The sequence below is a fragment of the Theropithecus gelada genome, chromosome 12, assembly GCF_003255815.1.
Source record: "Theropithecus gelada isolate Dixy chromosome 12, Tgel_1.0, whole genome shotgun sequence".
Taxonomy (NCBI): Eukaryota; Metazoa; Chordata; class Mammalia; order Primates; family Cercopithecidae; genus Theropithecus; species Theropithecus gelada.
Window position 1 is genome coordinate 74,117,378 of NC_037680.1, and position 27,003 is coordinate 74,144,380.

At 38.5% G+C, this 27,003-nt stretch overlaps 2 protein-coding genes across 5 annotated transcripts in view; one reads left to right on the top strand and one right to left on the bottom strand.

Moving 5' to 3' along the window:
* The first annotated feature begins 1,362 nt into the window (after positions 1 to 1,362).
* On the top strand, positions 1,363 to 4,140 carry MARS2 (methionyl-tRNA synthetase 2, mitochondrial). The gene has a single exon (XM_025404795.1). The coding sequence runs from the start codon at positions 1,397 to 1,399 to the stop codon at positions 3,236 to 3,238; it is 1,842 nt and encodes a 613-aa protein (XP_025260580.1). The 5' UTR covers positions 1,363 to 1,396; the 3' UTR covers positions 3,239 to 4,140.
* Positions 4,141 to 24,566: 20,426 nt separating this feature from the next.
* The window catches only part of BOLL (boule homolog, RNA binding protein), a 61,864-nt gene continuing 59,427 nt past the window's right edge, over positions 24,567 to 27,003 (bottom strand). For 3 of the 4 annotated variants that reach the window (XM_025404564.1, XM_025404567.1, XM_025404565.1), the window contains one exon: positions 25,755 to 26,261. In XM_025404564.1, the coding sequence (XP_025260349.1) occupies positions 26,238 to 26,261 (24 nt within the window). In that variant the 3' untranslated portion in view covers positions 25,755 to 26,237. Of the gene's footprint in view, positions 26,262 to 27,003 lie in introns of all 4 variants that reach the window. The other variant, XM_025404566.1, reaches the window with a different exon arrangement.

The following is a 27,003-nucleotide window of genomic DNA, read 5'->3' on the forward strand; positions in this document are numbered from 1 at the left end:
GAATTACATGTATTAAGAACATATGAATGCAGTTACATGCAACAACATGGATTAATATAGCAACAAAATGTTGAACAAAAAGGCAAGTTGAAGACTACATGTAGTATTATATCCTTTTTAGAATATTTAAATAAAAATAAGAAAAATTAAACAATGTTACTTAGACATACTATGTATGTGATAACACGCATGTGCAGGAACAAAATTCAGAACAATGACCACCTCAGGGAGGAGGACAGTACGAGAAGGGAGCAGACAGATCTAAATCACTGGTAATTTTCTAGTTCAGTGTTTCTCAAACTTTAATGTGCCTCAGAATCACCTTAATATCTAAATTACTGGGCCCTACCCTCAGAGTTTTCTGATTCAGTAGGTGGGGGATGGGGCCTAAGCATATACATACCGAAAGAAGTTCCAGGTGCTGCTAGTTCTGCTGCTCTGGGGACCACACTCTGAAACCATTTGTTGTTCTTAGAGTGGGTTGTAGGTTCACAGCTGCTCCATTTTATTATTAAATGTATATGCTACTTAAATTAAAGGAAAAAAAAAAGATAAAAAATGAGAGTGTGTTATGAACCAGGGATTAACATTAATTCAATTCTGGGCTCCTGAGGTTTCCTTCCCTAAAAAAAATTCTAGGGTTCCATTACTAAAAGCAAACTTGAGAAACACTATTTTAGAAGAACTTAAAGACCATTAGAAAAATTAGCTATTTTTGAGAAATAAATTCGAAAATTATTCTTTATGTGAACAGTGACAGCATATTGCACTCCACTTTCCTGGATCTCAATAAACTTTGGCAAGAACTTGGCAGATCACAAATCTATTTTTGTTGATTCAACAAAAACTGTTTAAAGACTTCTCTTCCATTCTCAGTTCTTATCCTTCTCTCAAGTGCTGTAGGTAATGATTTTTCATCTTTTTTCTCTCTCCCTCCCTTCCAGATTGATTTAGGCTCTGAGATAAAATTTAGATGACGTTTGTGATATTGACTGGGCATGTGCAGAGCCATATACTCTGTCTTGCAGTATGCCATCCACGGACCGGGTTTAGGCAAACGGCTGAATAAAAACTCTTGCCTACAAGCAGCTGAGCCTAGAGGGGGAAACATTCATAAATATAAAATTACAATCCAAAGCAGGAAACACAGCATGTTATGCAAAGGCAAAGAGGTTCGTCTTCTTTCATAGCCTCTCCTAAACCCGGCGACTCTGAGCTATTTTTCTGGCAAGCCGCAGTCCGTTGGGGCCCTTCGGCGCCGCGGCTTTGGGCCTGCGGAGGGCGCAGGCGCGGGTGGGGCGGGGAGGGGCGGGGCGGGGAGGGCGTTGAAGGCCCGCGCTCGGGGCCGAGTTTCACTGGTTTTCCGGTCGGAAGCTGCGGCGCGACCCGGCTGCGCATGCGCCTCTCACACGTGCTGTCAAAACACCGCCTCCTCCGCTTGCGGCCGGTTTGCACCATGCTGCGAAAGTCTGTCCTCCGGCTGCTAGGACGCACGGGGGCTAGTAGGGTCTCTCTCCTGGAGGACTTCGGCCCACGCTACTACACTTCGGGCTCCCTCAGTGCCCGCGATGATGCTCGTGATGCGCGCGCCTACTTCACTACACCCATTTTCTACGTCAACGCGGCGCCGCACATCGGGCACCTGTACTCGGCACTACTGGCGGACGCCCTAAGCCGCCACCGTCGCCTCCGAGGTCCCAGCACGGCCGCCACGCGATTCTCTACTGGTACCGACGAGCACGGGCTCAAGATTCAGCAGGCAGCAGCTACTGCGGGCCTGGCCCCGACCGAGCTATGCGACCGAGTCTCCAAGCATTTCCAGCAGCTTTTCCAGGAAGCCGGTATCTCCTGCACTGATTTCATCCGCACCACGGAGGCCCGGCACCGGGTGGCTGTGCAGCACTTCTGGGGGGTGCTTAAGTCCCGCGGTCTGCTCTACAAGGGCGTCTATGAAGGTTGGTATTGCGCCTCCGACGAGTGCTTCCTGCCTGAGGCCAAGGTCACACGGCAGCTGGGCCCATTGGGGGATTCGTTTCCTGTATCTCTTGAGAGCGGGCATCCAGTCTCCTGGACCAAGGAAGAAAACTACATTTTCAGGCTTTCCCAGTTCCGGGAGCCACTCCAGCGGTGGCTACGGGGCAACCCTCAGGCGATCACCCCCGAACCATTTCATCACGTAGTTCTTCAGTGGCTGGACGAGGAGCTGCCCGACCTGTCCGTGTCTCGCAGAAGTAGCCACTTGCACTGGGGCATTCCGGTGCCCGGGGATGATTCGCAGACCATCTATGTATGGCTGGATGCCCTGGTCAACTACCTCACTGTAATTGGCTACCCAAATGCTGAGTTCAAATCTTGGTGGCCGGCCACCTCTCATATCATAGGTAAGGACATTCTCAAATTCCATGCCATCTATTGGCCTGCCTTCCTCTTAGGGGCCGGCATGAGCCCGCCACAGCGCATCTATGTCCATTCCCACTGGACAGTCTGTGGCCAAAAGATGTCCAAGAGCTTGGGCAACGTGGTGGATCCTAGGACTTGCCTTAACCGCTATACTGTGGATGGCTTCCGCTACTTTCTCCTGCGGCAGGGCGTCCCCAACTGGGACTGTGACTACTATGATGAAAAGGTGGTTAAGTTGCTGAACTCCGAGTTGGCAGATGCCTTGGGAGGTCTCTTGAACCGATGCACTGCCAAAAGAATAAATCCTTCTGAGACCTACCCAGCCTTCTGCACTACCTGCTTCCCCAGTGAGCCAGGGTTGGTGGGGCCATCAGTTCGTGCTCAGGCAGAGGATTATGCTCTGGTGAGCTCAGTGGCCACTTTGCCAAAGCAGGTAGCAGACCACTATGATAACTTTCAGATATATAAGGCTCTAGAGGCCGTGTCCAGCTGTGTCCGGCAAACTAATGGTTTTGTCCAAAGGCATGCACCATGGAAGCTGAACTGGGAGAGCCCAGTGGATGCTCCCTGGCTGGGTACTGTGCTTCATGTGGCCTTGGAATGTTTGCGAGTCTTTGGGACTTTGCTGCAGCCTGTCACCCCAAGCCTAGCTGACAAGCTGCTGTCCAGGCTGGGGGTTTCTGCCTCAGAGAGGAATCTTGGAGAGCTCTATTTCTTGCCTCGATTCTATGGACATCCATGCCCTTTTGAAGGGAGGAGGCTGGGACCTGAAACTGGGCTTTTGTTTCCAAGACTAGAACCGTCCAGGACTTGGCTGGTGAAAGCCCACCGGACCTAGAAACTGAGTTCTTACCGGCTTGTGGTAAAAAAGCAGATGTGTTATTTTTTTATTTCTCATTTTCAGGGAACTTACACTAGTATTTTCTTAAGTTTGGAATCAAATGAGCACATAAGCTCTGTCCCTGTGAAAAGAGGTTTGTAGGCTTTCAGGTGCCTACTCCTATTCTTCATTTCTCTGTGACCATTGATCATTGTCCTTTGTGCATTGTGTGTCTAAGATGTCTTCAGGGGAAAGATGGGTAAGAGACAGTGTTGCTAATGCTGTTCCTTCTTTGTGCCTCCTTCCAAACCACAGTTGTTTGCCCAAGCTACCTCTCATGGCTTGTTTTTCATTGGCCTGGTCTCTGCTTCTCAGGCTAATTAGTTCAGTCACTCCTTTCATTGAGGGTCAGGGTTGGAGGCCCCTTACCGGGGCTTTTACAGGGGGATCCTACCTTGTTACACATGTTGGGTTTCCTGATAAAAAGAGAGTATTTTATTAAACCTTTGAACCAGTGTCCTAGACCAGATGATTTTTGCCCATGTGCATCCCCATTTAAATCCCTACAACTAAGGCTCCCAGCTTTAATAGTCCAGCAGTTGGGTTGTGTAACATCACACTTCAACCAGTAGATGGCTCTAGTTTCACACATTTAATTACTAAAGATTGATGTTTCAGAATATTTAGAATAAATTCGTTTTCTGCTTTCTAATTTTGCAGATCTTTACATTTTTATTGCTTTTCTTAAAATAAGGGATAGCTTTGCAACCACTATTGTTTTAATGGAAAGCAAAAAACCTCCCAAACATCAGAATCCTCGTTCTTTTTCAGACTACTGAAAAATGACATTTACTCTGTTAAATGTTTAATAAATGAATAAGTAAATGTATCAAGTTGTTTATATAATAAATTATAAAACTTGAGGCATTTGGTACGTTAAAAAATTTTAAGATTTGGCCGGGCGCGGTGGCTCAAGCCTGTAATCCCAGCACTTTGGGAGGCCGAGACGGGCGGATCACGAGGTCAGGAGATCGAGACCATCCTGGCTAACGAGGTGAAACCTCGTCTCTACTAAAAATACAAAAAAATCATTAGCCGGGCGAGGTGGCGGCGCCTGTAGTCCCAGCTACTCGGGAGGCTGAGGCCGGAGAATGGCGTGAACCCGGGAGGCGGAGCTTGCAGTGAGCCGATCGCGCCACTGCACTCCAGCCTGGGCGACAGAGTGAGACTCTGTCTCCAAAAAAAAAAAAAAAAAAATTTTAAGATTTAATATGATTTAAAAATTTGTAAATAGTTCCAAAGGGCAATGTTTTCTTTAAATTTCTTATAGTCTTAAGTTTGTTATCCATATACATAATTTACCTCATGATTTCTTTTGACCAATCAGGATCTATAACACAATATAGAAATTGTGTAATAATTATTATAAATGTTAATACACTTAACTTTCAAGTAATTTTAACTGATTATTTCTTTTGCTCTTTTAAGTTATTAAAGTTTAAAAGTTTGTAAGTACCTTATTCAGATCTGTTCTGTTGCATTCGTTGAAGGTGATGGTGAAAGGAGGAACTGACCAATGCTTCAGGAATCTCAAACTGGATTTAGGAATCTCTCTAAGGCTCCATCAGAGAACATCGCAGAGAAGATGTTAGCAATTTATACAGTGACTCCAACATAGTAAGCCAGAGTTATGTCTCATAGGTGATTAGACAGCTGGGCCAAAGTTCAAAAGGAGAACTTGCCTTGGAATACATTCTAAGTATGGTGGCAAGTAGAGAGGGCCCACAGTGAAGTAAACTATTGTACTGGTAGTTCCCCTGGATTTATTCTAGGTGCCACCATTCAGTTCCAGTTTCCATTTATTAATCAGCAAAATGAGGAATTTTTTGTTGGTGGAATGTTGTTTAGAAGACAATGCTTGAAGGCTTTCTAAAGGTGGAAGGACTGTTTCCACAAATGTTCCTTGAGACCCTTCTTCTTATTAAGTCTGGGCTTTCCACATGACATGTTCAAGTTAACTGCTGGGGTTATTAGCACAGACTACTAGGGCATAGGATGTAGGAGTGTAGTATCTCCTATAGGTGGATAGAGCAGAGAGTGGAAAAAGATAACATGTATTTACATGGATGAAGGAAAACATATTTGAAAACCAGTGAGATGATAACCTCTGCCTTTGAAGTGCTCTTATAGCAGTGTTACAATTCCTACCATGGATGGAGACAGTGTCTTCCACTTGAATGATCTTTCCTATAGCCTAGTGCTGGTCAATACATGGACCTTTGCTTGCTGGAAGGTGTCAGTGGAGTTCTTTTAGTGCAGTCTGTCATTTGTGCAGGCACTTAGCTGGCTACCTGGATATTTGTGATACTGGAGGACAGAAGAACATAGGGGAACCAGATAGGACACGGCGTAATTATTACAAAGACAGGATATTTTAAATGGAGGAATGTGTGGTAAATTGGATCTGACTTCTGTGGTGATACTGAAGATGAACCAGTTGGATTCTCTGTAGGAGACACAATAGATACAGCAAATATTCTTTGAGTATTCAGTGATGTGTTTGAGTTGATCCAGCAGTTTAAGAATAGCAAATGGAGAATAGGTGAAAACTGGAGGAGATGTACTTCCAAGAGGGGGCATGCTAACCACTTTTGGTAGAAGATGATACACTTGTAGAATTCCCTACTCCAGCACTGTTAATACTTTATCTGGCATTTTCTGGATTCCTTCACCAGAAAGTAAGTGTCTTCCAAATACTACCCTTGAAGTTCTCAGATACTCATTTTGGTATGTTCCTGGAAGCAGTATTGCAGGAGGTGATAGAGCACTGCCTAGATCAGGTATTCATGGATGTCACATTAGGAGAGTAATAAAAAGACGTCAACTCACTCAGCAGACTGTAATCCTCTGCAAAGTCATGTGAGAAGTGGGCAATGCATATTTTAAGTGGCACCATTATATATTGGAGGGCTGTTTCACAAGTGAACTCATAGATTAGACACCTCAGAAGTCAGAAGACCTGTGGCTATAGGAAGGATCATAAGAAATATATATAATCTCTGATTTTATTGAAACCTCAGTTTATTCTGCATGTAGACCTCATTATTTGTCTTAAGAATCTGTGGACTTGTAGGGGCTATGAAGAGCCCAATAAATTGAATACTAAGTTGATGTCAGAGTACTTAAGAAGGGCCTAGGCTGGAACATGGGCCCTGGGACACTGGTCTTCCCCTTTCCCCCCACCCCTCAAGGTGGTTGTTCCTGTGATTGGGACTGAGCTCTATAGCTCTGGGAAATGTCAAAACTGAAGTGAAACCAGTAGTTGGTCAGGTTGTGAGCCCTCATTGAGGATGACATCATCATGAAGTGAGACCTGGGTGCTGGTGGGTCCTTGCCTTGTCTTTTGTCAGAAAGTGAATATCAATGGACCTAAAAGGGTGTGGACATATTGACAGCCATTTGTCTATTTTTGCAGCAATGATTTACTAGTTCAGGGAGCTTGGGAGGAGCTAGGACACAGGGGTAACCAAGAGCACAGATTCTAGAAGAAAGTCCTTGAGTCTCTTGTATAACTAAGATAGTATAATATATGTAATTTCAGCACAACAAAACTCGTCCTGCCCCTTCCTCTTGCAGGAATTTTGGAGAGGATTGGTTAACTTATCAAGAGGAACACACCAACTTTGGAGGTTAATAACGGCAATAACCTAGGTTAATGGGAATTTTAACCTTTTAAGAAGAGTATCTTATTCTTTCTGGAGACAGGATAGGAGAAGCCCAGGTTAAGCTTCCTTCCTATGTCACCAATAACTACTTTGAGCAGAGGGGAAGGGACTAACCAGTTTAGAGGTGAAATTAGCTTCTCTTTAGTAGGTAGTCTTGGGTTACCCAGAATAGATCCTGTGAATTAAAGGAACTACCTAGCAGGAAACAGTTGTCCATATTTAAATACTTTGTTTAGGATTGTATCACCATTAGTTTCTACTTTTCATGATGAGGGATGGAAACTGGAAGGAACTACACACCAAGAGGATCTTCCTATGGCCCCGACAACTAGAAATAATATATCCTCTACCGTGCCTCTTCTGATGAGTACCACTTGGGAGGTTCAGCCATACCTGGATGTTCACCAAGGTAAGCAAAGCATAGTACATATGTTTCATCCTTGGCCTTGAGCTGAATTTCACTCCCTTAGCTAATGGCACAGTATACTCACCACGGATTTTAAAGTCCACTGCTCCTCACTTAAGAACAGGATGGTGTGAGGTGTCAAGATGTTTCAGGAAACCAAGTGTACCATCTACAAGAAGAAAATTATAGCTCCAAGGAGAGATGAGCCCTGCCGTTGAGTCACTTCTGGATGAAACATCTGCAGAGGGCCTGACTCACTGGGTTAGCTGAAGGGACAGACCCAGGAGTAACTATGGAAATGGAGGATGCCACCTTTCTTAGATTATGGTGTGGGAGAAATGGTACTAACACCTCTGTGCTACTGCTATTAAGGCCATGTCTTGTACATGTACTCCTCATTAGTTGAGAATCAATTGTTTATGGGATTTAACATGATGATGAAGCTTCAAAAACTAGATAATGATTGTTATAGCTTGGTATCATACTATTCTCTTAATACATTCCATAAAAATATGACCAATTACACATTTTTTCCTGATTGTATATTTTTGGAACACATTAAATAAAACAACTTCAGTAGTTTGGCTTCCTTTGAAACCAGTCCAGAAGCTTCTATTGGTTAAAAAGCTATAGATATTAAAAATATAAAGTTAATAAACATGGTATACATCTTAGGTTAATCACAAAATAATACACATAGAATGTATTTCTTTCAAGCCAGATGAAAAGAGATGTGAAAGAAAACAACAGAAGCCAGGAAAGAACAATGCAATAGAAGGCAGGGAGGAGAAAAAAGAGGCAAAGAAATAGGAAAAATATTGTAAATAGCCCAAAATAAAATGGCAGAAATAAATACAAATATGTCAGTAATTGTAATAAAATAAAACTTCATGAGTCTTTTGTCAAAAGACAAAACTATTCAAAATTAAATTTAAAAAGCAATATATGTAGTTAAAAGGGATATACTTAAACATAGAAGAAACTAAGACATATGAAGAAACACTAGGCATATATTAAAAGAAAGCTGGTATAGCAATATTAATATTACATAATCTATACGAGGGAGAAACCATTACTAAAAAAGTAGAATTTAATGTAAAAGTAATAATGCACCAAGTTACAATTATAAACTTGTATTACCTAACCACATAGCCTCAAAATGTAAAAAGCGAAGATTGAAAATTACAAGAAATGTTCAAGTCTATTAAAAAAAAGGCCCACACGGTAAAAGTGTAACTCATACTAGACATTAGCATTTCAGTCTTTAATGCTTACTACTAAGTGTATCATCACTGCTAAATGTCGGAAAAAAAAATTAAGGCAGTCAAGGTTTTGTGACTCTAAAACTTTGTCTTTTTCCATCTATACCTGTGTGAAAATAACAGCTTGCTTTTTGAATATAACTGTCAGCCAAATATACCTATTCAGTAGGTCCTTTCAGTGGGTTATTAAAAGGGGGGAATCACATGGCCATAATTTTGCCAAATTTTCTGTTAGTTCAGTAATAAGTTGAGGGGACAGAACCAACAGTTCTGTATTCCTTACTTGTGTTCTCTCATTTATTTTTCCCATTAGCGCCTTGAGGTACTCTTCCTGTGTTTAACCCATTTTATGCCTGAGGTTGCAATTTTTTGAATTTTTGCAGTCAGACCTTGGTGATGATCTTGATCTGTAGGATATAAAATAACCCCCACATGCTTGGCGTTCCAATATTGGAACACTAGGCATAAGTAGGCTAATGAGAAACTGAGGTACAGTGATTAAGCAACTTGGCTAGGGTTATACAGCTTGTAAAAGAGAAGACCCTGGCCGGGCGCGGTGGCTCAAGCCTGTAATCCCTGCACTTTGGGAGGCCGAGACGGGCGGATCACGAGGTCAGGAGATCGAGACCATCCTGGCTAACAAGGTGAAACCCCGTCTCTACTAAAAAAATACAAAAAACTAGCCGGGCGCGGTGGCGGGCGCCTGTAGTTCCGGCTACTCGGGAGGCTGAGGCAGGAGAATGGCGTGAACCCGGGAGGCGGAGCTTGCAGTGAGCCGAGATCCGGCCACTGCACTCCAGCCTGGGCGACAGAGCGAGACTCCGTCTCAAAAAAAAAAAAAAAAGAGAAGACCCTGGGACTCAATCTTGTGTTAATGCCAAAGCCTTAGCGCCACCTTTAGTACCAACACCACAATCAGTCAATGTGTATATACTGAGGGCATTGTTTTAAGTATCGTGGGGAAGAGGAAGTAGTATAATGAGATTTAAAGATCTGAAGATGAAAAGTCCAAATAAGAACCTTGAACTGAAATACATCAGTTAGTGTTTCAAGATGAGGAATCAGTTTCTTGATAGCCAGATTATGAAACTGATGAGTGCCAAAATAGAAATTCAGAAAAATATACTTACCTTTATCATGAAATATGGTATATTTCACTTTTGCTTTTAGTATTTTCTTTTATATCCTAAACCTGCTTATGTGTGCTGGTGCAAATTGTTAAAATTTTAAATAACTGTATAGTTCCTATTTTTGTTTGTCCTTATTTTCTTGTTTCTTAATTTTAGAACGATGTTACAATTTCTAGAATCCAGCAGTTCTCTAAGTGAAAGTATATAGTCATAAATTCATGAATCTAAGTATTTTTTAATGATATTTTACTAATTGTTTAAATACACATTTATCTCTGAACATGAAAGCATCAGTATTCATAAGTTTTATCTGAATTAACTATTATAGTAACAAAGCCAGAGAATTTTACTAGAAGCCACAAACACTGAAACTTTTTCATACATAGTTTTAATACAAATGAACTTATTAATATGACATCCATTTATTAACAATTTAAGTTCTATGAATTTATCAAACATTTATTACTATATTCTTATATCTTTCCTAACAAGCCTGCAGAAACCAGATTAAATACCCTTGACTGTGGTTATTACCAAAGCAAATACCACCCCGTTAGCTAAAATGCCACAGATCGGATAATTCCTGGTGAATTATACACCTCATATCACAGTTGAGACAAGCTCTCATACCCCCAAACTAAGAGACTTTACTATGAATTGCATAATAAATACACAATGCTGTATTTTACAGTTTTTTCTGTTTTTTCTATTTTGTTGGACATGATGTGTCTTTGAAGAACTGTGTTGAGTCTTTTTATATATGTCTCTTAGCTATCATCTAAAATGTATTTTAAAAATATCAACAGGCATTAAAGTTCTTGCTAACTTGGAAGGCCAGGAAGACCTATATTTTTATTCTATGTTTAAATAATTTTTTCAGGATTCTGTCTAAATGCAAGCAGTATAGTCCCATAGCAAAGCATGTATGCATGCTTTTTCATTTTTTTTTTTTTTGTATGGCAGGTTATGACTTTTTGACAGACTCAGATTGATAGATCATACAAAATGTCCTGATGGCATATTTAGATGACCTTTAAAGCTCACTTAAGGAGTTTATAAAGACTTTCTCTTTCTTTTTTTTTTTTTTTGAGATGGAGTCTCACTCTGTCGCCTAGGCTGGAGTGCAGTGGTGTGATCTCAGCTCACTGCACCCTCTGCCCCCGCCCCCCAGTTCAAGCAATTCTCCTGCTTCTGCCTCCTGAGTAGTTGGGATTACACCCCGCCCGGCTAATTTTTGTATTTTTAGTAGAGGTGGGGTTTCACCATCTTTGCCAGGCTGGTCTTGGATTCCTGACCTTGTAAGGTAAGCAAGGCCTCCCAAAGTCCTGGGATTACAGGCATGAGCCACCGCGCCCGGCTTATAAAGACTTTCATAAAGAGTCTTCAATTTTGGTAAATTGAAGTTACTGCATTAATTTTTTATATTTAAATTTCTATAAAGTTTATGTTACAGAAACATCCTATATTTTATGTAAAAAGCAAAACAGTACTGAGTTCTGTTTGATTTTTATAAGTAATTACTGGAATATTATATCAAGTTAAAATGTTTAAGCAACCTATTTATAGAAGAAAATTGTAAGTACTAACATAAGCAAATTTTTGAAAATATGTATATGGTTAATTGCATGAAAGCTGATGATTGCATTTTCATGCCATTTTAAGAGTTGAAAAAAGTTTTTTTTGGCTTGGCTATAAAGGAAATATTTTTAACATTCATTGTGATATTGTTTGACCTACTACAAAAAATAATAGCCCTCCAAGTAGTAAATTCTTTATTTAAATGTTACGTACATAACCATCAGCCTCTAGAAGGTAGTTAATTCATAACAAATTTTAAATAAAACACTTTTGGTTGTAATTGATGTCCTAAAATTAGTTTTTTAGCTTAAGGAGAATATGTAGCACTTCTTTTTCCATAATCCATGGAGATGATGTAAAAGTGGAGCTATCAGCACTGGGGCATAAAACCAATATAAATGTATAACTGTGTAGCCATTCTAAAAACCTAAATCAGTATGATATCGAAAAAGAGGAAAAGTAGTGAAATTTTATTGCTTAACACAGAGAGAAGGGGACTAGCCAAGTTGAACCAAGTTACTGAAACCACATCATTGGTAAGTTGGCTGAGGTAGATGTTTAAATATTCAGTATGTGAAGGCAGGTAGGAAGGTGAGTCTGAGCTCAAGAGTTTTAAACAAACTGTCTAAACAGCTAGGGCACAAGCATGAAAATCTTTTTGGTAAACACAGTGAGAAGTGACAACGTGCTAGCAGTCCTCGCTCGCTCTCGGCGCCTCCTCGGCTTCGGCGTCCACTCCGGCCGCTCTTGAGCAGCCCTTCAGCCTGCCACTGCACTGTGGGAGCCCCTCTGGGCTGGCCGAGGCCGGGCCGGCTCCCTCTACTTGTGGGGAGGTGTGGAGGGAGAGGCTCGCACAGGAACCCAGGCTGTGCGCGGTGCTCACGGACTCGGCAGGCCCCGCACTCCGGAGCGGCCGGATGGCGCCGCCCGCCCCAGGCAGAGGGGCTTAGCACCCGGGCCAGCAGCTGCAGAGGGTGCGCTGGGTCCCCCAGCACTGCGGCCGGCCGCCCGCACCAGGTTGGAAAACTCGGTGGGCCTCGGCCGCCTCCCTGCGGGGCAGGGTTTGGGACCTGCAGCCTGCCATGCTGGAGCCCGCACCCCCACCGTGGGCTCCCGCATAGCCCAGCCTCCCCTACGGGGGCCGCCCCTGGCTCCGCGGTCAAGTGCCATTGACGGCCCAAGAACTAAGGAGTGCAGGAGCGCAGGGCAGGACTAGCGGGCAACTCTGCCCCTGGGCACAGCACGGGACCCAGTAGGTGAAGCCAGCTGGGCTGCTGAGTCACGTGGGGACTGGGAGAACTTTTATGTGTACCTGGAGTATTGTAAATGCACCAATCAGCACTTTGTGTCTTGCTCAAAGATTGTAAATGCACCAATGAGTGCTCTGTGTCTAGCTAATCTAGTGGGGACTTGGAGAACTTTGGTGTCTAGCTGAAGGATTGTAAATGAACCAATCAGCACTCTGTGTCTAGCTCAAGGTTTGTAAACGCACCAATCAGCACTCTTTCAAAATGGACCAATCAGCTCTCTGTGAAATGGACCAATCAGCAGAATGTGGGTGGGGCCAGAAAAGGGAATAAAAAGAGGCAATGTATGCCAGCAGGAGAAACCAGCTCTGGTCCAATTTCAGGCGGTGGAAGGTTTGGGGTTTTATTTGTTTGCAATGAATTTTTCTACTGTTGGTTGATTGGTTTCGTGCTGCCTTTATGAGCTGTAACACTCAGTGAGAAGGTCTGCAGTTTTACTCCTGAGGTTAGGAAGACCAGGAACCCACCAAAAAGAACGAACTATTCCAGACGTACTGCTTTTATGAGCGGTAACACTCACCGCGAACGTCTGAGGCTTCACTCCTGAAGTCAGCAAGACCAGGTAACCACCAGAAGAAAGAAACTCTGGACACATGTGAACATGTGAAGGAACAAACTCCATACACACCATCTTTAAGAACTGTAACACTCACCATGAGGGTCTGTGACTTAATTCTTGAAGTCAGTGAGACCAAGAACCCATGAATTCCGGACACAATAGGAGCGTTGCTGCGTTTATTTTAATTTTTCCTTGGACATAAGGAAATAGACAACATTAGGATATTAAATATGTTACTGTAATTGAAAGCTATTCTCACAGACAGTTGGAAATAGTCTAAATAAAATAATGCTAACAGGTTAACTGAAGTCAGTATGTGGGTACCTATATGGGGCAGAAAAGATTTATGTGTATTAGTATCTTTTAAAATATTTTGCATAATAGTGTAGATACTAAAGGATTTTAGGAAATTTATGTGTTGCTACAAATATATAAATGAATATTGTGTAGCATTTTGGTACCAAATTAGACATGTTAAAAGCAAAGATGCTGAGTATGATTAGCAATTAATACATACTGTACTAAAACCATCTCAAATTGTTAATGAATAAAATTATCCTTTAGATGTTTTCTCCAAAACATCAAAGGAAAAAAATATGCTTTTTAGTTATACTTTTAATATTTAGGAAACGTTTATATACTATCATTGTGTTTCACAACTATATGAGGTTAAAGAGAGTTTTGTCTCTCTCTTCTTTTTTATAGCATGATTTATAAAAATGTTGATAATTAAAAGTTAAAGCATTGATCTTTTATAGTTATTAAAGCTATTTTTGCTATCATGGATATGTTACATTACAAAATAAGAGCCAAATATCACAATTTAAGCCGAGTAAGTTTTTTTGGGGGAATACATTAATTTTCCTACCACCTCTGTTCTTCTGTACTTTGTATTTGGAGTGAGAAAGTAACATATAATCTTTGTAGAACTGAACGAAAGTAATGTGGAAGCACATCAATACGTTTATGGTAAAGAGCCAATTGCCTAAAATAAGCTAAGAAAAACACTTCAATATCAGTGTTTTTTGAATATATAATGACTCTCAAAATTTGCCGTGTGGAACAAAAATGCTTTGCTGTACACTTGAATAAGCCTGAATAATATAGGATTAACATGTATGCCAAAAACATCAGACAAGCTGAATATGAAATAGATTGTTTCATGGTATTTTGACTAGGGCTCTAATAACACTCTACTGGGCTTGTTCTACACAGCATGTTACTTTAAAAATAACTGGCTGGGTGCGGTGGCTCACGCATGTAATCCCAGCACTTTTGGGAGGGTGAGGCAGGCAGATCACGAGGTCAGGAGATCAAGACCATCCTGGCTAACACGGTGAAACCCTGTCTCTATTAAATATACAAAAAAATTAGCTGGGCGTGGTGGCAGGTGCCTGTAGTCCCAGCTATTCTGGAGGCTGGGGCAGGAGGATGGCATGAACCTGGGAGGTGGGGCTTGCAGTGAGCCGAGAGGGCGCCACTGCACTCTAGCCTGGGTAACAGAGCGAGACTCTTGTCTCAAAAAAATAAAATAATAAAATAAAATAAATAAAATAGTAAAAGCTGCAGAACTCAGGCCTGTAATCCCAGCACTTTGGGAGGCTGAGGCAGGCGGATCATCTGAGATCAGGAGTTTGAGACTAGCCTTGCCAACATGGTGAAACCGTGTCTATTAAAAATACAAAATTAGTAGGGCGTGAGGGCAGGCGCCTGTAATCCCAGCTACTCAGGAGGCTGAGGCAGGAAAATCGCTTGAACCCAGGAGGCAGAGGTTGCAGTGAGCCGAGATTGTGGCATGGCAATTCAGCCTGGGGGACAAGAGTGAGACTTCGTATCAGAACAAAACAAAACAAAAAACCAAAACAGAACAAAAAAACTGCAGAAAAAAAAAATTAAATAGATGGAGTGGCCTTAGGGTGTGCCAAAATATTCTTTCATATAACTATGCCATTACATTTTATTCCTTAATCTAAATATTTGAGCTCAGAAACATTAGTACATTATCTTTTATGAGACAAGGTAAAATAAAATTACCTAAAGTTATTATTGGGTTATCTTCCTAATATGAGAAGATTTTTTATGTATAATTCTTATTCTTGCCCAACAGAAGGACAAATCAACTTTAGATGTTATAATGGATGTGAAATTAAAATAGTAAAATCCTAGTATTTCCTAGTATTGTGCAATCGAATTTTATTAAAGGCCAGAATAAATTTCCATGTAGTCAATGTAAATATTGCTTATTTATGTAACATTTTTATTGTTTTATTAATCTAATCTTCTATAAAAGGCGTATAGTGTTTTTAGAGAAGAAAGTTGGGATATATATTAAACAGGCAATATTTAAAGAAAAGTTACTGTGGCAATTATTTAATTTTAAAATGTTCTAGTTACAGTGGCATTTTTTAATTGTAAAAAGTTTCTCTAATTCTGTAAAAGCAGGCAATCATAGCTTCTTTGTGTTTAAAAGGTGAAATATGCGTGGTGGCTCATGCCTGTCCATCGTGGCTAACACGGTGAAACCCCGTCTCTACTAAAAATACACACACACACACACACACACACACACAAATTAGCCAGGCGTGGTGGTGGGCGCCTGTAGTCCCAGCTACTCCGGAGGCTGAGGCAGGAGAATGGCATGAACCCGGGAGGCGGAGCTTGCAGTGAGCAGAGATCGCGCCACTGCACTCCAGCCTGGGGAACAAAGCGAGAGTGTGTCAAAAAAAAAAAAAAAAGGTGAAACATGTAAATTTGATTCAGTTAAGGTTAATGTTTTAAAAGCCTGGAAACCTCACAAACTAAGATCTGAATGAAAGATAAAAAGGAATATTGACAGTGTCACTATGTTATAGGAAGAAATATGTATTGAGTCTAACATGATATATGCAGTGAATGCTTATACTTATTAAGATACCTTAAGGGGCCGGACGTGGTGGCTCACGCCTGTAATCCCAGCACTTTGGGAGGCTGAGGCGGGCAGATCACGAGGTCGGAAATCGAGACCATCCTGGTTAACACGCTGAAACCCTGTCTCTAGCAAAAATAGAAAAAATTAGCCAGGCGTGGTGGGGGGGCGCCTGTAGTCCCAGCTACTCGGGAGGCTGAGGCAGGAGAATGGCATGAACCCGGGAGGTGGAGCTCGCAGTGAGCCGAGATTGTGGCATTGCACTCTGGTCTGGGCTACAGAGCCAGACTCCATCTCAAAATAAATAAATAAATAAATAAATAAAGATGCCATAAGGAATAAGGATCTTTATACTTCATGTATGGATGGCCAAAGAGGGCCAAAAATAGATATGGAGATGATCCAGATAATCATTAAGTATATTTAAGAATAGTGTCAATTTTGGCCATTGTAATTGGTATAAAATAAAAATATGACAGATTTCTGGATATTTTATATATATACAGATTATATTTTATAGATAGTTTGCCAACATTTCTAATATAAACTTAAGAGTTTGAAATGTTTCATCAAAACATTTAATACATGTAAAATATACACAAAGTTAAATGCAGTAAAATCAAAATAATGTAGAAACTAGAATCTACTTGACATATCTCCCTAGCAAGATAGTTTTTTTTTTTTTTTTAACTGTAATATATTATACAAATGGTCTGTTGCTACGCATGCATATTCTGTACATGCCATGGCTATGTCTACAAATATGAAACAGCTGGAATAAAATGGAAAAATCTAAACACCAAAGATGTTTTTATGTGGTTGTATATGAAATTATCATGTTGACAAAATAGCCAGATAATAACTAAATTTTTCAAACTCAAGATTTTTGTTGTCTTATAGTGTAACCTTTGTTCTATTTGTTACAGATTATAAGTCTATGTTACTTAAGTGTGTGAATGAAAAAGGAAACATTTAGTTTATCCTGCACCTCCAATGTTCTGGTTACTAAGATTTCTTTAATTCTCTTATAAAAGCAAAAACATTTAACCTTAAGCACATCCAAACCCTCATATTTGTTACCAGATCACATTTGGAGCTAGTTGTTTTTTATTATTGGACAAAATAGTTACCCAAGATTCTACTTAACAGAATCAGTAGATGAAGGTGGAGTAAGAATTGAATCCTCTGCTCTGAAATCTTTTCTAGGATGAAAGTGTGGGCTTTGAGAATATCAAGGTTTCAAACCTACAGAAGACGGCTGAGAAAAGCTTCTCACAGAATCTAACCTTGGTTCCTATTAAGAGATTTAAAGAAAATTAAGGTTTTAATGCATTTTAAATGGCTCTAATTTTATAATTACTTCAGGGAAAGATTTAAAAAATCAGATTAACTGGGCCTGGATTCTGTGGAGAGAAGGTGTGTTTTAGGAAATTCCCACTAGAAAAAGTAGGTGACCTTATAACCTGCTGCTGCACAAGGAGGCATTCTAGGGCTATAAAAAGAGACTCACTTCAAGGGATCTGAGGCCACATCCAATGGTATTTCTAAATTATTAGATTATGCTTTCTTTGTATCATCCCTGAACTTTGGTAAAGATTTGTTGAAAAAAAGATTTATGAACTTATGATATACAAAATTAAGAGCAGATCTGATAGGTAATAAAGCAACTATCCAAAGAAAATCAGAGAATAATTAATATACTACTTCATGTTAATAGAGTAACATCCTGTTAAAACATGCAATGAATAGACTCTGTGTTCCAACAAATGATTTTTATTCGATCCACTGCTGAACATAAGGATCCTTTGAGATATTGTTTTGTTCAAGAAACTGAGATAAGGAAATTTCAGTTAAGGCATCCATAATGAGTAAATGCCTACTTCAGGAGTCAGGATATAACCAAATCCTTTTACCTAAAAATCTTGTAATTTTCTCTGCCTGCTTTAAGTGATTTGAGTTGTGATTGAAGAAGAATGCAAGTATCAAGGAGGTGGGGTTAACCTCATAAAGATGAACACAACTTTTGAAGTAGCACTTAGGCCAAATCAGCTGCTCAGCCTGCATCTAACAACAGAAATTTAATACTAAGTGTTCTGTTAGTTTTTCCAAAAACTTAACTAGGGACTTATTGAGTTAAGGGAAATTAGCTAAAGATTCTAAGGTAAAAGGCAAATTTTTTGTAAAGAGGTATGTTTGATTATATATCGTAATTTTCATGATTTGGGTACATAGGCCACTCTGCTGACTTACCAAAACATTGAGCATGTCTACCAACAATCAAACAATTTGCCACTGCTGGAATAGGTAAGTATCAGGAGCAAGTAATAAAAATAATGGATAATTTCTTATGGCATATAAGACCTAGATAACTCTAGGGTCAAGTGTTTTAAATTGTGCAATTACACAGAGAGTTTATTCTTATCAAGTATCTTAAAGCAATATGAATAAGCTCTGTGTAAATGCACAATTATCACTTGTGAAGTCATAAGATAGTCTTTCAACTAGAAAAGAAACACATTTATGGTGTATTTTAATAATAAGTTAAAGGTGGTTTATCAAAATCAGTGTTGTGAAAAAAATTCACTGCAATGACAGACTGTATTTAACCTTAGGCACTGTTATAATTTTTGAGCTAAAAATACTTCAGTGGGCAATTATGATAATGACCCATTTACCTTAGAGCCACATCAAGTTTTATCAGTATAAAAAGTCTGGTACCTGTCATTAGGATGTAAAAAGGAACACTAAACTAGAATAACCCTTTCCCAAAATAGCAAATTCTACATGGAGGGCCTGTACTAAGACTGATACATGCCTACATTGTGGCAATTAGCAAGAAAAATGGAAAGGAAGAAAGAAGAAAAATAACATTTATTTTTGGTGAATTTTATTCTTTCATAAGCAGTGGAAATGTGCCATGTTCCCAATACACAAAGAGGACATGGCACAGCCTCTAGGTATCTTTTGCTATGGCAGGGATTAAAGTTTTTCTGGGATACCTTAGAAGTTCTTTCTTCTCACGCTGTGTTCATTCTTATATTTCCCAGAATGCTGACTTGCACGCTTCTAAAGAAAATTAAATTCTGGGGTAATTTATTTCCACTATTTTGGTTAGAAAACTGGTTCATATTTAGGTTACTTGATAAAAGCATGATTAAACAGTTTTATGTTTATCACAATTTGTTTCTTTCTTTAGAAATGAAATATTTTCTGATTCAGATTCACAGATGCTAAAGGGATTAGAGTACACTTTTATTCGAATTAGATTTAATTTTGGTGATTCAAGGAAAGATGGTGCATAATTCTTACATGGGACAAAAATTATTTTTGAAAAGCATTGTGTTAAGGAACTTCCCTCTCACTCCTCCTACCCTCCTCCCGCCGCCACTCCCCAGAAATCACTTGCTTCCTCGAAGGTGACCATTTATTAGTAAAAGAAAGTTCTGAGTTCTAACACTTAATAGTAATGTCACCTTGGGAAATTCTCTTAACCTTTCTGAGCTTCACTTCTTTCCTAAAAAAGTGCCTGATTATCTAAAAGAATATTGAGTGGATAAAATGAGATAATGCATGTGAGTGAAGTGCTTGTAAATTGTAAGGTGCTACATAAGGTATTACTCTTGTTTTGAAATAATATAGTGTGAAAAAATGTGATATTTTAAGCAGGACTTTATAGCACATCATCAACAAAGTTAATACCATTTTCACTTCAAATATTATCGTAGACTTTGAACAATCTTCAATGATTTAAGCAAAGCTTTTCTGTAGAAGAGTGAACACAGGTTAAGTTACCAAAATTTCAAGACTAGTATCTTAAGACTATTCCATAGTTATAGACTCTGTTTCTTCATATATAAAGTAAGGGATAATAGGATCTCTGGGATTTATTTGAGTCCTTAAATTATATAATTCTATGATTTCATATTTATAACATAGCAAAATAGGCTTATATCTAAACATAAGTCAATCTGTTTATATAGCTGTATAAGTCACTGGCTAAAGTGGAAACCATAAGGCTTCAAGGGTTAAAGTAATAAAGCAGTCCAGGCCTAGCCTCTACAGCTTAATCCCTTTTTAGGCCACACTTTTTGATCCTGATTTAATGTTACATTTATTGTGTAATATATTAATAGGAATATTAGTTATATTCTAATTTCCCTGAGACAGTCTAGGCTTACACTTACTGTATTACTAGAATTTTAGTTTTGAAAAACAGTTTTTGAATAGGATGATTTTATAGGCTTATTAACATGGCAAACTTCTCTGTTGGCCAATAAACACATATTTCAAAACATATATAATTTTAATTCTTTTTGGTGCCCCGTTTCCCTCTTAAGTATTCATATTTGGATGATAAGTAGATGATTACCCCATATAAGGCCTCTGAGCAGAGATCAGCAAAGTCAAGAACTGTCTGACTATTACAAGGAGCAGAAGATAAAGCAGAATTTGATATGACTGATGAAACATCAGAGGACCTTGTCTATAGGTGAATCACCTTGATTTCTATATAGATAATAAAAATCAAGTCTGCTGCTCATCAATGCAGGTGGGGGTGAGATTCCAGAGGAAATATGTGTTGGAGAACAAGGACTCCTAATTCTGAGTCCATATAATGTTGTTTCAGAGAAGGTTAAACTAATAATTACATTGGAACTTGACATGTGTCTAAGGATGTAATCAGTTCTGAGAAGAGATGTAGTTACGTTATACACATGACCTTTTTCAGGCAGACTGTAATTGTAAGTCTGTCTTACTTTAATAGAACTAACTGTACTTTATTTAAATAAAGATGAGATTTCTTTTGAAACTGCATGACCTGAGATTAAATCATGTCAGTAAAAACTGTACTGTCACTTACCTTTAGCTAGCATGTATGAAGATGTTTGGTTTGAAGGATGTTTAATAAGGAAAGGCCAACTGGATGATTTATATGAAGAAATGACATTTAGGATGAATTCTGGATGTTTCTCCAAATAATTCATCATTTAGAAGAAAATAAGGAAAGCTGAATTCTCTGTAATGGATATATAAAATTTAAGCAAAGGTGACAGTGATTTAGAAAGTAATTTTCAAGAAGCAAGTGAATTAATGAGTTGTATTGAATGAGTTGTACAGTGTTAGGTTTACAGCCCAATTCAAAGTTTGAATCTTTAAAAAAAGTGTTTAATTTCAAAAAGTCCCATAAAAAAACAAACACATTATCTTTTCTTCTGCTTTCTAAACTTTTCCCATATCATGGCATAACCATAATATTCACATGGCGTAGTGGGGCTAACAAAGGAGCCTGTGCACACTGAAGGTGATGTGAAAAGATGTTCTGAATTCTCCCTTGTTGTTTTTAATATGGTTACTAAGATAACAAAGTCATTTATTCACTGGGGAGTAGGGGAAAAAATAAATAATGCTTTAGACTGCCAATACAAACAAATATATATACTCCAGTTCTGTAGGAAACTGTCAGTTAAACATTTGATGCAAGAAGAACTAAATCTTTTTTTTTTTTTTTTTTTTGAGACGGAATCTTGCTCTGTCACCAGGCTGGAGTGCAGTGGCGTGATCTCGGCTCACTGCAATCTCTGCCTCCTGGTTTCAAGCTATTCTCCTGCCTCAGCCTCCCGAGTAGCTGGGACTACAGGCGCATACCACCACACTTGGTTAATTTTTTGTATTTTAGTAGAGACAGGGTTTCACCATGTTGGCCGGGATGGTCTCAATCTCCTGACCTCATGATCCGCCCACCTCAGCCTCCCAAAGTGCTGGGATTACAGAGGTGAGCCACTGCGCCTGACCAAGAACTAAATCTTAACAAGGAATTCAGACTTTTATATTCTCAAAAATCAGATGTTGGTCAGTTCCCCCCAAAACTAGAAATAAGTCCACAGAATTTTGATCCATTAATTAGATGGGATTTATCAGTTGCTTTTTTGATATCCTCTACAAAGGGATGGAATGATAGCTGTTAAAGCTGCAAAAACTCACCTGTTAAAAAATTACAACCTGTCTCTAGCCTCAGATTCCCAGTCCAGACACCTAAAATAGGTGCCACACTACTTGTTAATAAGTAATGTTACAATAATATTGTCTGTTCTAAATAATATATGTTTTCTCTGTTATACTTCTTTATATGTATACATGTATGCATACACATATTTGTGGATATATATAATATATATAATATAGTTATATAAAAGCTCCAGTCACCAAGATATTTCTATAAAAGGACTTCACTATAGATTATCACAAAGCCTCAAGTTTCAGATGATTATATTCCATTAGATTAATTAGAAAAACAGAATGAATGATGACATGAGCAATTTTACCCCAACGGGCATCTGAAATTCAAATACTATGAGATATTGAAGGATGAACTTAGAAATGCTTTTTATCTCAAATGCTTCATGAGTGAAAGTAAAGCCACTATTAAATACCACAAGTCCCATTTGATGAAGAAAATACTTTACTGAGATAACACATAGATTATATGATACTTTTTAAAGGAATAAAACCTATCAAAGACAAAGGTATAGAGAGAATGCCACAGAACTTGTTAGTGGTTAGTAAAGGGAGAAAATAAATATTAAGACGTTAGGGGCAGTTACTCTGAAGGCTTTATACCTCTGGAAAGAAACCTGACTCATTATAGAACAAAATAACAACACAAAACTACCATCTTTTAAAATGATATTTTTTCCCAGGAAACAAAAACTCTTAGAGATGTGTTTTATCTTCACCATCTCATGAAGGAAGCAATGGAGAAGAAAAAAGTAGGAGTCTAATTAAAGAACTTTCTTCTTAGACATTCTCTTTTCAGGCCTAAGGGTATACCAGAATCTTATGGGTACATTCCAAGAAGTGTGAGGATCTAGGTCCCCCAAATTTTCTCTGATGAACCACCACCAACTGTTGCTTATCTCCTGAAGTGAGAAGACTCTTAGCAGGGGAGGAAGTGAGGGGCCTTGGTATCTAAGTATAGAGAGGCCGCTTCTCACACTCCTGTATTTCAAAGGGAAGAGTAAGTCCAACAAACAGCAGCCACTGTAGTTGCTAATCAGAGAGTGGTATTCAACATGGAAGGACAAAGCTGATGCCATATTTTTAACGACTTATGCACAGGGATAAAAACACTGAATAAAGTTGAAAGAAACAGCACCAATTATGAATATTATTTATGTTAATTCTTTGAGTATAATTTTCCTCTTTGCCACTTTTAAGTCTATAGTGATTTCAGTATAAATTGGAGTCAAACTATAGGTCTAGAGGCCAACGATTTATTACAGTAACAAAGAGCATGTTGAAGCATGATATTGAAGTTGTATCGGATGCCCTTCTAAAGTCCTTTGATTCTGTATTTTAATTCTATTGAAGTGCAATTTCTGGGAAAGATACAAAGAATTTTTGTGTGTGACCTCAAATCATTATTTTATAGTTAAGTGTAGCATAAATCCAGGAAACACACTCTTACATATGGGGGTTATCATGTATAAATGTGTTTGAAAATAATTGTACTGTTCTTGTCAGTAGAAATTTATAAAGCAATCTGTTATAAACTAAATCATACCTCTTTCCAAGCCATCCTTCTGAAATCAGCTGACAAAAGAAGTTAAAGTCTAATTTCCCAAGATTCTTTGTCTTTTGACATGGTACCATCTCCTATCTCTGATTGTATTAGAGACTTTTGGAAAACAGGCTGCGAAGTTATTACCGTGTGATTTTGGTACATGTACTAATATCTGTATTATCCATTTTATTTTAACATCCAGTGAATTTCAGATAATTTCTTCAGATTGGCCTTTCGAAATGGGTCCTAAGTAAAACCTTAATTTTCAAAATTATCTATTATAGATATACTACAAAACAGAAAGAAATAAAATGGGCTTTACTTAGTATATGTAAGGAGAATTTTTGTTCTCTCAATCTATCTGTTTTTAGAAGTAACATGTGTGGGGCCGGGTACAATGGCTCACACCTGTAATCTCAGCACTTTGGATGGCCAAAGTAGGAGGATCACTTGAACCCAGGAGTTTGAGACCAGCTTGGGGAACCTAGTAAGACCCTGTCTCTACAAAAAATAAAACATTACCTGGGTGTGGTGGTACATACCTGTAATCCTAGCTACTAGGGAGGCTGAGGTGAAAGGATGGCTTGAGCCCAGGAGTTTGAGGTCACAGTGAGCCATGATCACATAACTGCATTCCAACCTGGGCCCCAGAGCAAGACTGTCTCTTAAAAAAAAAAGTAACATGTTTGGGCTATTAAGCTAGGCCATGAAGAAGGCTGAATGATATCCTCCATTTATTCAATTGTCAAACTTCAAAATTTTTATTAGCTTCTCAAAGCTAAATTCTAAGAAAGTGCATATGTATAAATTATATATGTGTTTATATATGTATATAAACGTATAAATGTGTATGCATATAATCTATATAGCTGTGGAAGAAACAAACTTGGGCATCAATTATTATCAAAATTCCTTATCCAATAATACATCATTAATTTTTATTAACAGTCCAGGATTTGTTTAGCATCTTGTTTAACATTTGAAAATCAAAACATAAACTTTTTGGTTCTCAAGGATAGTGCTATTAAAAGAAAATCTCGAACATCAGTGGTTAGTAATTTTTTACTTACAGAACAAAAACTTCTGAAATTTCATTGTGGGACTTAATCTATTTACATTCCTAAAACTGAGAATAATTAATGTACTTGAGATCCTTGTATGCTAGTATACATTCATAAGGTTCTACTGTTCTCATGAAACCATTTGATGGCAAACATATTCATTACGGTTTCAAAAGAAAACACCCTATTTGACTCACCGGAAAAACCTTTGTGATCTATATCCTATTATTTCTTCTTCTGCTGCTGAGCATGAAATACATTTGGGGTTGAAACAGGGGAGGAAAGAGATAGATTTATTAGGGGAATATCAACTTTTATGGCTCCCCTGCCCCCTCCACCTAAAATTAGGAGGTCAGTGAAAGAACTGCAAATGAATGTAAAGAGGAATATTTCCTGTACTACTGTAGAAATTTTAGAGATTAAAAACCCCTATGATTTGTTCTGTACCTTTTGAACAATGAATGACTCCCCCTCCCATCTATTTTCCAATTTTTACTATAAAATTTTATTTAGAATCAGGATCTAAAATTTTCCTTTGGTGTAAAAAATAGTTTTGCGTTTTATGAAAACAATTGTCCTTTTAAAAATTAATCACATATATAATTGAATATATTGGTTGCATATAAGAAGAAAGGGTTTAAGGATTAAAGCATTCAAAGAACATTAATTTGGTGGAATTTCAGTCAATGTTATGGGATCATGTCAGAGATGAACCCTTCTTTTATCAAAATTCCAAAGGTGGATCCATATTTTATAAAATTTGATACCAAATAAGTTATGTTATAGGAATATTTCAATGTTGTCTCAAACATTGAAAAAATTTAATATGGTCAAATTACATGAAAAGGCAAGAATATTGATCATGTTGATGGTATTTCTAATATTTGGAAAATGTTATTAAAAAAAGAAGTATAAATACTATTCAGATTCTGAAAACCATGGCAGACGCAAAATTAAATAAGGAGTAACAGTAACAAATGAATGAAAAATTAGACAAAAGCATATTAAATGACAAAACAGCAAAGCAAAAATAGAATTAAGTCATTAAGATTAAATAGTATACTGTTGTAAAATATATGAAAGTATTAAAAGTATTATAATTAAAAATGATTCTTATCCTAAATATGAAAATAAATATCAAATAATATGAAACATAACATCTAATAGTTTGTTAAGAAAAAATAACACAAAGCAGAGAAAATAAAAGACACCTCACTATTCCCAATGTGGTTATTATTTATGGAATGGATAAAACATGTTGTAGAAAAGGTCATTACAGTTAGATTAGCACATAAAAAACCAACATGCCACATCTACCTAAATAATTTTGTAGAACAGCTGAAAAAGCAAATTTCATCAAATTTAGACAGCTTATAGTGGAATAACTGAGTATGGTGAGGTATTAACTAACACTAAGTTTCACAACGCGCAGCTTCTAGCTGGTTCGTTGAAGCTGGATCTCGGCCACACAAGGATCATTGGACAAGAAATCAGTTGAGCTGGACTAGAGCTGCCCAATTGTCTTAATAATGAATGCTCCACACTGTCTGTTAAGTAAAGAGAAAATATAGATCAGGAAGACTGAATGGAAAAACACACACACACACACACACACACACACACACACACAAGTTAGAACAGATGAGTGCAGACCATCAATCAACATTCACTAAATATTTGCAGAACCTTGGTACAAATTAAATTAGAATGTTACAAAGTGAGAGGCTAGCAATTAGGAGGGCTCCAGAACTCAGGAAAAGCTTGTCCGTGCTCTGTGAGAGCTTAGAATCTGTATTTGACAATCTCTAGTCTAGTGTTACAGTATAAATGTTTAGTAAATAAAATGAGGGATGGGTCAGCACAGATTACGAGTTACAACATTTCCTTCTATTAGGTGTGTCTTAAAAACTTGTTTTTAAAAGGGGAACAGTGTTTTTTGCAGGTTATTTAGAAAGCTGCCCAAAACCCTGGCAGGGCGCGGTGGCTCACGCCTATAATCTCAGCACTTTGGGAGGCCAAGGCGGGTGGATCACGAGGTCAGGAGATCAAGACCATCCTGGCTAATGCAGTGAAAACCCGTTTCTACTAAAAATACAAAAAAAAAATTAGCCGGGCGTGGTGGCGGGCGCCTGTAGTCCCAGCTACTCAGGAGGCTGAGGCAGGAGAATGGCATGAACCCGGGAGGCAGAGCTTGCAGTGAGCCGAGATTGTGCCACTGCACTCCAGCCTGGGTGACAGAGCAAGACTCCGTCTCAAAAAAAAGAAAAAAAAGAAAGTTGTCCCAAACCC

Bases quoted from the DNA above. Each gene is read 5' to 3' on its own strand.
- MARS2 (XM_025404795.1), top strand. From the start codon at position 1,397: ATGCGCCTCTCACACGTGCTGTCAAAACACCGCCTCCTCCGCTTGCGG.